Raw genomic sequence first — 10,349 nt, 5'->3', positions numbered from 1 at the left:
ACCTCCTGGACCATCCAAGATAAAACAACGGTGGCAAAGGTTGTCATTTTTGCTTGCAGACAATATTTTTTGTAAAGCTGATTTTTGTTCTCTGTTTTCTCCATTTGTTCAGCTGTGTGTTTTTGAAATTCCTTGTCATACATATTCGAAAGTAGATCAGTATTTGGTATTGTGTAAGGAAATCCAAAATCTTCACAGGTTTTGCCATGTAGTAGCAGAATGTTGGATATTTCTTTAAGTGCAATGTTACGACATATTGTGCAATCATCATTGTGTTGTTTATGTTTGTGAACTAAATCCTCAATGAGGTATCGCTCATATTTTAGGAAAAGGTCATTCATATAATGATGCAAAAACGCAGATATATGCAAATAATTCCCTAACTTGTTTAGGCATTGTGAATTGGACAGCATCTTCCATAGTGTTTTCCCACACTTGATCATTGTTAATAAGTCCTTTAGCTTTTGCGCCCTCTCGGAAAGTGGGATAGACATTTCCATGTACTGTCCTCAGATCTTCAAAGGATACTGCACCCGGAACATGCAGCAATACTAGACGCAGACAGTAGAGCTCTGTATCTGATGTAAAATTGACAGAATACATTCGTCCAATAACTTTTTCTGCACCACGTTGATGTAATTTCCAACTACAATTTTCAGAGTCAAACACATAGTACAAAGGAATGTCAGAATATAATATGTTCTTTGCTTCGTCATTTTGTTGATTTAATTTGAACCAAGCTGTCAACTGAGTATCACGGTTTGAAGCTCTCTGTACCGTTGTGGTAATGTCATTTGGGTTGAAAAACACTAATTGTTCTTCAGGCAGATGCACTGGTAATCTGTGGATGGTATGTGATTGATAATGCATTTCAAACCTATTCAAACGCCATGCTGCCTCTGGAGCGCTGACATACCTTGAATTAATAAAGGTCTTAATTTCATCGTGATTCAAAGTACCTTGTTCTTGAATGACAACGTTAGCACAATCATGACCTTGGTATACATATTTAAAAAGGTATTTGACGCTTTTCACTGATGCACAAGTTTCATCATTAATGTGGCAATTGTACTTCAAGGCTAGGTAAGGATTATATGGTACAACCCAACTGTTATCAATTTTCATTCCGTTAAGAATTATACTTTGGCCTGTATTTCTTCTCTTGTACTTTGGATAGCCATTGCTGTTAGCAATAGTTTTTATTTGGAATTCCTTTGGGAAATCCTTAGAGCATTTGTCATTTGTCATACATGAAGAATTAGGATTGAGTGCTCCACATGGTCCATGAATCATATGTTTTGTTACAATTGCATGTAAGCGAGGAGTGATTTCTATATTAGGGATTTCAGCAGAGACAATTTTATCTATCCGTTCTTCATTTTTTGGTTTACAGCTTTCTTTAAGAATGAGAAGTATGTGAGCATGTGGTAAACCTCCATCCATCCATCCATTGTCCAACCCGCTGAATCCGAACACAGGGTCACGGGGGTCTGCTGGAGCCAATCCCAGCCAACACAGGGCACAAGGCAGGAACCAATCCCGGGCAGGGTGCCAACCCACCGCAGGACACACACAAACACACCCACACACCAAGCACACACTAGGGCCAATTTAGAATTGCCAATCCACCTAACCTGCATGTCTTTGGACTGTGGGAGGAAACCGGAGCGCCCGGAGGAAACCCACGCAGACACGGGGAGAACATGCAAACTCCACGCAGGGAGGACCCGGGAAGCGAGCCCAGGTCCCCAGATCTCCCAACTGCGAGGCAGCAGCGCTACCCACTGCGCCTGTGGTAAACCTCTCTTTTGAAATTCTATCACGTAGACCATTGCTTTTAGGACTCCAAAAATATGTGTTTTATAGATATCATCGATTAGAGCTTTCAGTTTTAGGTGAAATACTCTTGCAACCAAATGTGGTTGTCCATCAACAGTTTGACTATGTTGTACAATCTCTTCCCATTTGGGATTGCATGTCATTGTAATAAAAAGATCAGGTTTTCCATATTTTCTGACAATTGCCATAGCATCTTGATAATTTTGTAGCATGTTTCTGGGGCTACCTGCAAATGAAGAAGGCAAAATATACATTTTTCCAGGACTCAGGCCTGCTTCATTGGCTTCATTAAGTAAATGGTCCATTAATCCTGAGTATTTTCCAATGCGCAATTTAGGCTGATTTTGGCGTATATAATTGAGTCTGTTGGCTTCTGTTTTTACATATGCATCAACTATATACGTATTGCTGTGTAAGGCGGCCAGCATTTAAGAAGGGGTTAAAATCCTCTCTGATGAAAAGACGGTAACCGTAGTATTGCATTTGAGTGACTCTAACTCTAGGATTGCGTGACTGGTTTCCTAAAGTTAATAAAGCTTGTGGGCTCTTTTGCAAAGGTATGTCAATTCCCCAGCTTTGATCCCCAGAGGGGAATAACAATGGGTTAACCATGGGTTCCAAATTAGGATCAAGGACACTAATTCTTTGTGTTGTTCTTTGGTTTGTATTATCTTCAGTTGGTCTGCAGTGTATAAGAAGATCTCTTTCAAGTGGTGGTTCTCCATCATCATTTTGAAAAATAAAAGCAACCTCATTATATTTAGGTGCGTTATAGTGCCTTTGGTCATTTTTGCGATCTTGTACTATTGTCATGGACACTTCCTTAATAACATTGCCGGTTTTGGCGGCATCCTCTTCATATTCTTTTTCAACTTGGTACAACATTTTGCAGGCCTCTGCAAAAGGATTGAATTGCGCCATAAATGTACTTAATGTATGCATAAGCTCTGTATTTATTCCTGAGTTGGCAGAAATTTGCATTCCTTGCTCTGCAGCTTCAGAGGGATCTAAAATGTATAATTGTGCAAACTGTCTGTTTTGGTCCTGTTGAGGATGCAGTGTTCCTGCTCTGTGACAAATCGAACCGTGGATTCGGAAACAGCATGGCCCATAGCCAGGAGGCGGAGTAATGTTAGCTCCCATAGATGCAAATGCCAGAGCACTATTTATTGACCTTATATTTTCCATGAAATTTTTGCTGTAATGATGCTGACCCGTCATGAGCTGTTGTATGAAAGGATTTGTTCGAAGTGGTTGAAGATTTACTTTTCCTTTTGAGCAACACTGTGTAAATTTTTGATCAGATGGTCTTTCTGCTTCAAAATGTTTTGCTTGACAAAAATTGCATATGTGATTTAAATCTCCACATGTGTGGGGTATGATGTTACTCTCATTAATATTCACCATATCATTTATAAGTGCCATTGTTTTTATTATGGCCCTTGATTCTTTTGTTTCCACTTGTTTACTCCGGGCCAGTCTTTGTAATTGTGCATGTCACAGACGTTGAAATTCTCGTTCTTCTGGAGTAAGACTTGCTCTAATAGCTTTTTGTCTTTCGGCATCTCTCTTACGTTTTTGTCTTTCTCTTATGTCATTTATCGTCTCCTCTGTGGCTGTTGATTGATGTGTTGTGTGTGTTTGAAGATCTCTTATCGTGCCTCTCTTTATTTTAGCTTTTGCTGACGCATTGATTTTCGTTCACCCGCAGTAAGACTTGCTCTCTTAGCTCTGTGTGTTTTTGCATTTTTGTGACGCTCATTTTCCTTTTCTTCAATAGATCTATTTGCTCGTCTTAGTTTTTCTCTTTGTGAATTTTTTTACGCTCATTTTCCTGTTCTTCTATAGGTTTGTTTGCTCTTCTGAGTTTTTCTGTTTTAGCGTTTTTCTGACGCTCATTTTCTTTTTCTTCAATCGATCTATTTGCTCGTATTTTTCTTTGTCTTTCAGCCTTTCTTTTGTTGATATTTACTTGCTGAGCTGACCGTTCTTCCAGGAGATGTTTCTTATTTAGGATTTGATTGTCTGTGTCTTTTGTCCTACTTGACGTGTCCTTTTTTTTGGGTGGCATGTTAGTAGATGGTCACAATTTAATAGGTCCCGCCCTCTCTGTCTTGTGTGACGCGTCAGGCGGCCTTTGAAGCATCTGCTTTGAAGCAGCGCACCGTGTCCCGCGCTTTAGGTCTTACCTCATATACCGAAATCCGATTGGATCGGCCGCGCGATATTTAATAGGTCCCGTCCTCTCTGTCTTTCTGTCTTGTGTGACACGTCAGGCGGCCTTTGAAGCATCTGCTCTGAAGCATCACACCGTGCCCGGCGCATGCGCACTTCACCAGAAGACACACACACACGGACACATGGATGCACACAGGGATTTTATTAAAGAGGATTGGTATTTTAATCACGGGAGATGCATATTTAAATGCACGTTTTGCAATTTTAGCTAATTTTAATTTATTCAATTTAATAAAGTGATAAGTGACTATGTATCTGTATGTATGTATCACAAGCATTTGTAGTAAAACAAATGCATTGCATTTGTCATTTTGACAGATGGTGCATCACAAACATTTGTACTAATGCATTTTATTACTACAAATACATATGATGTGCTATCTGCTGAAATGACAAATGCAATGCATTTTATTACTACATGCATTACAAAATACATTCCAATAGATGGTGCACTGCGCTGCAAACATTAACGCTTAGGCCTATATTGATTACTGTACATAGATTTCAACCCATCTTAGACATGTTGTACAGCTAGTTAAAAATAATTATAAAAAAAAAAAGTTAAGTTACAAATTAGCCTATCAGTGAAGTGAATAGGGAAAGGCCTACCTGGGGCATAAAGAAAGAGGCAAGAACACAAAATGGTGCTTCGTAATAAGAAAAATAAATAACATTAATAAAAACAAACCAGGACTTGAAGGCCGGTACAGACACTTCTGAACCTTTTAGCAGCTGTGTGCTGGCGTACAGATTGGCATCAAGCATATCCAAGCCTCCCTCTTCCCAAGCTCTTTGAAAGAATGTCATTGTATTACACCACTCAAAACTCAAATGGGAGACTGCTCCTTGACTGACTTACTGTATAGTGTATTATGCCCCCTCTTTGTTGTGGTATGGCACTCAAATCTCCAATGGGGACACTCTGCTCCAGCACTATTGGCTGATATTATATTGCACCACCTTGAAATTCCAAGGTGTTTTTCATCTTTTGTTCCTTCGAATGAATGTTTTAGTGGATTGTAGAGCTTGAAGCTCATGTTTAAATAGGGTACTGTCACTTACTGTACATGTATCTATTCAGGCAATGAACTAAAGAGACTAATGTAGCAAACATAAAAAATAATATACAAGTTCTTAAAATGATTATGACAGATTTCTGTTTCTGAACAGACATGAATGGAAATAATCACCCTTTCATGTCCTGGACAGTTACTGATAAACATATTCCCCAAAACTAAAAGATCAACTCCAAATAAATATGTTTGCTTATTGTGACCCAAAAATCAAGATTCATAAAAATCATGAACATTAGCAAATCATTTTGTATCATGAGATATTACACAACTCAAAGAAGAGAATATATTATGTAACACAAAATCAGTAGATTCATGACATTTTTCACAAACAAATTTACAGTCATTGATGTTTTATTGTAATTACAGTATTTTTTGCATATTGATATAAAAAAACAAACTTTTAAATATCAGATTGTCTGTCTATAAAATTGTTAATGTGAAAAAGCTGAAAATGTCTAAATGAAAGCAGAGCTTAGTTTTAGCATTTCAATGTAATAATGGTTTTATATATCTGCGGTGGGCTGGCGCCCTGCCCGGGGTTTGTTTCCTGCCTTATGCCTTGTGTTGGCTGGGATTGGCTCCAGCAGACCCCCGTGACCCTGTAGTTAGGATATAGCGGGTTGGATAATGGATGGATGGATGGTTTTATATATACAGTATACACATATATATTGTCACACACGTGTGTTTAGGAGGCAACTAAAGGGCTTGAATACATGTGATTCCATGCCAGACCAGGGGGTGGCGAAGTGCACTCATTTTCCCTCTTGATCTTTTGCAGACCATTCTAGGGAAATCCTGCCCGGCTCTGGGACAGCCAACGACGTCACTTCCAGTTCCGGAATTGATGACATCACTTCCTCCACTGGCCTTTAAAGCTGCCATCTTGTCTCAAGAGAATCAGTTCTGTTTTGGACTCAGTTGTATGAACATGTCTTGCATTTTGAATCAGTTTTGCAGCCAGGAACAATTATACGGGTGGCAGCCCCAAACCTTCTCAACGTCTTTTGGTCATTTATGGAGAAAACAAAGAAGAGAACGGGACCGGACCTGAATCATGTCCAGGTGGGAGAGTACCTGGGCCGAGCTTTCGAGTGGGGATTGTGTCTCGGATTTCGGAAAGAACCGGTGCAGACTCCGCTCCCTTTGTCTAGTTCCGGGCCACCTAAATCAAATAGGGAGAGTGACGATGGGACACACAGACGTGGGCTGGTTTCTATGGGGGAACTGATGGGGACTTATTATGCTCTCTCGAAGGAGAGAGCTGTCCTCCCCACCAGGGCTAAGGCCCCAGAGCAAAGTGGGGATTCCCCAGACCAGCAGGTGAGGAAAGTACAAGAATGGAGATTTGACCCTGAACGGTCTACCCAAGCTTGATGCTCTCTGGGAAGAGGTGGCAGGTTGGTTAAGGCCAGCTGAATGTACCACCTTCCAAATAGTCAAGAAAGTGGCCTGCTTTATATTAATAAATAGCCTGCCAGAGCATTTCACCCAGCCGGTCTGAGGAGAATTTTCTAATGTAAATGAGCTCATTGAAACATCTAGGGCAGCCTCGCAATTTGGGAGAGCAGAACGGTCCTTAAGCGGACGCCGTAGAGATTATGTCCCTCTTAATCTGCCCTCTCGGCATAAACCGGAGTTTGTTCCGGAGTCCCTGATTCCGCGGGCGTGACCCTCGCTCGGGAGCGAGGCGGAATGTAAATGGAGAGAGAGTGGTGGATTGTGTGCACTTTCAAACCCCTTGTTAATGGCTCATACAGGAGCTTCGGGAGTTTCTACCGGGGGATCGAGTCATGGTGTTGGTTCCCGCCTCCCACTCTAAACTACTTGCCCACTGGCAAGGACCATACGAAGTTAAGGAGAGAAAAGGACTCGTCGACTATTTGGTGAAACAACCCAATCGTCGACCGAGTGAGCAGATATATCAAGTGAATTTGCTGAAACCGAGGAAGGAAAGGGATCCTGATCCCACCTCCAGCCAGCCTACTCCTTCTTTGCTCAGACTAACACACTTAACTTCGGGTCTAATTTGAATACCCGACAGAGGCGAGAGCTCGAAGCAGTTATCTCGTTCGTCCCGGAGGTGGTAGACGAAAACCCCAGAAGGACCTCTCTGATTGCCGACGATATTGTGACTGAACCCGGGATTATAGTCCGAGAACGCCCCTATCGTTTTCCCGAGGCAAAGAAGGCTGAAGTGGAACTGGAAATCAAGAGCATGCTGGACCTAGGAGTCATAGAGGAGAGTCATAGTCCCTGGTCCAGCCCAATTGTCTTGGTTTCTAAGCCCAACGGGAGTTGGAGGTTTTGCAATGACTTCCATCGGCTTAATCAGGTCAATTTGATGCTTATCCAATGCCTCGAGTGAACGACCTCCTTGAGAGGCTTGGACAGGCTGAATATCTGACCACGCTTGACACGACGAAAGGGTACTGGCAGGTTCCTTTAACGGATTCCGCAAAGGTTAAAACCGCGTTTAGCACCCCTAGTCGGCACTGGCAGTATTGTGTCCTTCCATTCGGGTTACATGGAGCTCCTGCGACTTTCCAGCGTCTGGTGAACAAAGTGCTCTGCCCCCATAACACGTATAGTGCTGCCTACCTGGATGACGTTGTCATCTATTCTAGCACCTGGAAGGAACACCGACAGCAAGTCCGAGTGGTATTACGGACGCTAGGTGAAGCCAGTCTTCGAATCAATCCAAAAAAATGTTTCTTTTGATTGGAAGAAGCCAAATATTTGGGCTACCTGGTGGGTCGTGGTACTGTGAAGCTGCAGTGCTCTAAAATAGAAGCCATTTTGACATGGCCCCGTCCGTGAGCCAGGCGGCAGGTCCATGCATTTCTCGGCTTGGCAGGGTACTACTGCCGGTTTGTACCACGCTTTTCGAAGAGAGCCATGCCCTTGACTAATTTAACAAAGAAGAAGGCTCCTAACACTGTGGTATGGACTGATACGACAGAGGCAACCATCGGTGACTTAAAAAAGGCCCCGACGTCGGCACCTGTTTTAAAGGCACCTGACTTTTCACTTCCTTTTATCCTCCAGACGGACACTTCGGACACAGGTGTAGGAGCAGTGCTGAGCCAAAGCGTCGATGGTGCTGAACACCCCATCATGTTCCTGAGCCGGAAACTGCTGAATCTGGAGAACAGGTATGTGACGGTGGAGAGAGAGGCTCTTGCGATTAAGTGGGCGATTACACAGTTGAGGTACTACCTCTTGGGTCAGGAGTTTATACTTGTCACGGACCATGCACCTTTACAGTGGATGGCCCTGCATAAGAAGTCTAACCCTTGAGTCACGAGATGGTTCCTTGATCTACAACCTTATAAGTTCTCGCTCATTCATCGGAAGGGTTCTCTCTATGCCAACGCTGATGCTCTCTCCCGCGTTCACGACCTCTCGGTGCAGAACGCCCGACCCAACGGGTCTGGGCTGAGGGAGAGGCCCTGTCACACACGTGTATTTAGGAGAGAACTAAAGGAGGAGCAGAACCTTCCAGAAGGACAACCATCTCTGCGGCAATCCACCAATCAGGCCTGTATGGTAGAGTGGCCAGAAGGAAGCCACTTATGTACATGTGATTTCTCAGTTTTTTTATTTTTAATAAATTTGCAAAAACCTCAAATAAACTTTTTTCACGTTGTCATTATGGGATGTTGTGTGTAAAATTCTGAGGAAAAAAATGAATTTACTCTAATCCATTTTGGAATAAGGCTGTAACATAACATAATGTGGAAAAAGTGATGCGCTGTGAATACTTTCCGGATGCACTATATATATATATATATATATATATATACACACACATACAGTACTGTGCAATAGTTTTAGGCAGGTGTGAAAAAATGCTGTAAACAAAGAATGCTTTCAAAAATGGAAGCGTTAATCATTTATTTTCATCAATCAACAAAATGCAGTGAATGAACAAAAGAGTAATCTAAATCAAATCAATATTTGGTGTGACCACCCTTTGCTTTCAAAACAGCATCAATTCTTTTAGGTACACTTGCACACAGTTTTTGAAGGAACTTGGCTGGTAGGTTGTTCCAAACATCTTTGAGAACTAACCACAGATCTTCTGTGGATGTAGGCTTCCTCACATCCTTCTGTCTCTTCATGTAATCCCAGACACACTCGATGATGTTGAGATCAGGGCTCTGGGGGGGCCATACCATCACTTCCAGGACTTTTTGTTCTTCTTTACGCTGAAGATAGTTCTTAATGACTTTGGCTGTATGTTTGGGGTCGTTGTCCTGCTGCAGAATAAATTTGGGGCCAATCATACACCTCCCTGATGGTACTGCATGATGGATAAGTATCTGCCTGTATTTCTCAGCATTGAGAACACCATTAATCCTGACCAAATCTCCAACTCCATTTGCAGAAATGCAGCCCCAAACGTTCAAGGAACTTCCACCATGCTTCACTGTTGCCTGCAGACACTCATTACTGTACCGCTCTCCAGCTCTTCGACGAACAAACTGCCTTCTGCTACAGCCAAATATTTAAAATTTTGACTCATCAGTCCAGAGCACCTGCTGCCATTTTTCTGCACCCCAGTTCCTATGTTTTCATGCATATTTGAGTCGCTTGGCTTTGTTTCGACGTCGGAGGTATGGCTTTTTGGCTGCAACTCTTCCATGAAGACCACTTCTGACCAGACTTCTCCGGACAGTAGATGGGTGTACCTGGGTCCCACTGGTTTCTGCCAGTTCTGAGCTGATGGCACTGCTGGACATCTTCCGATTTCGAAGGGTAATAAGCTTGATGTGTCTTTCATCTGCTGCACTAAATTTCCTTGGCCGACCACTGCGTCTACGATCCTCAACGTTGCCCGTTTCTTTGTGCTTCTTCAAAAGAGCTTGAACAGCACATCTTGAAACCCCAGTCTGCTTTGAAATCTTTGGCTGGGAGAGACCTTGCTGATGCAGTATAACTAGCTTGTGTCTTGTCGCTGTGCCATGACATGAAACTGTCTTCCACACCCTCACCTTGGTAGCAGAGTTTGGCTGTTCCTCACCCAGTTTTAAGCCTCCTACACAGCTGTTTCTGTTTCAGTTAATGACTGTGTTTCAACCTACGTGTGACACTGATGATCATTAGCACCTGTTTGGTATAATTGGTTGATCATACACCTGACTATAATCCTACAAAATCCCTGACTTTGTGCAAGTGTACCTATAAGAATTG

General features: G+C 42.4%; 1 protein-coding gene across 1 annotated transcript; it reads right to left on the bottom strand.

The window, feature by feature from the left end:
• Window positions 1-333: 333 nt before the first annotated feature.
• Window positions 334-3,264, bottom strand: LOC127527552 (uncharacterized). Its single transcript, XM_051926634.1, is given in 3 exon segments — window positions 334-1,397; window positions 1,802-2,243; window positions 2,245-3,264. Coding segments are annotated over 3 exon segments (2,526 nt in total).
• Window positions 3,265-10,349: the final 7,085 nt, after the last annotated feature.

Source organism: Erpetoichthys calabaricus, chromosome 4 (genome assembly GCF_900747795.2).
Source record: "Erpetoichthys calabaricus chromosome 4, fErpCal1.3, whole genome shotgun sequence".
In the NCBI taxonomy this organism is placed as follows: Eukaryota; Metazoa; Chordata; class Cladistia; order Polypteriformes; family Polypteridae; genus Erpetoichthys; species Erpetoichthys calabaricus.
The sequence above is the reverse complement of the archived record's forward strand: the minus strand, read 5'-3'. Positions and strand labels throughout refer to the sequence as shown.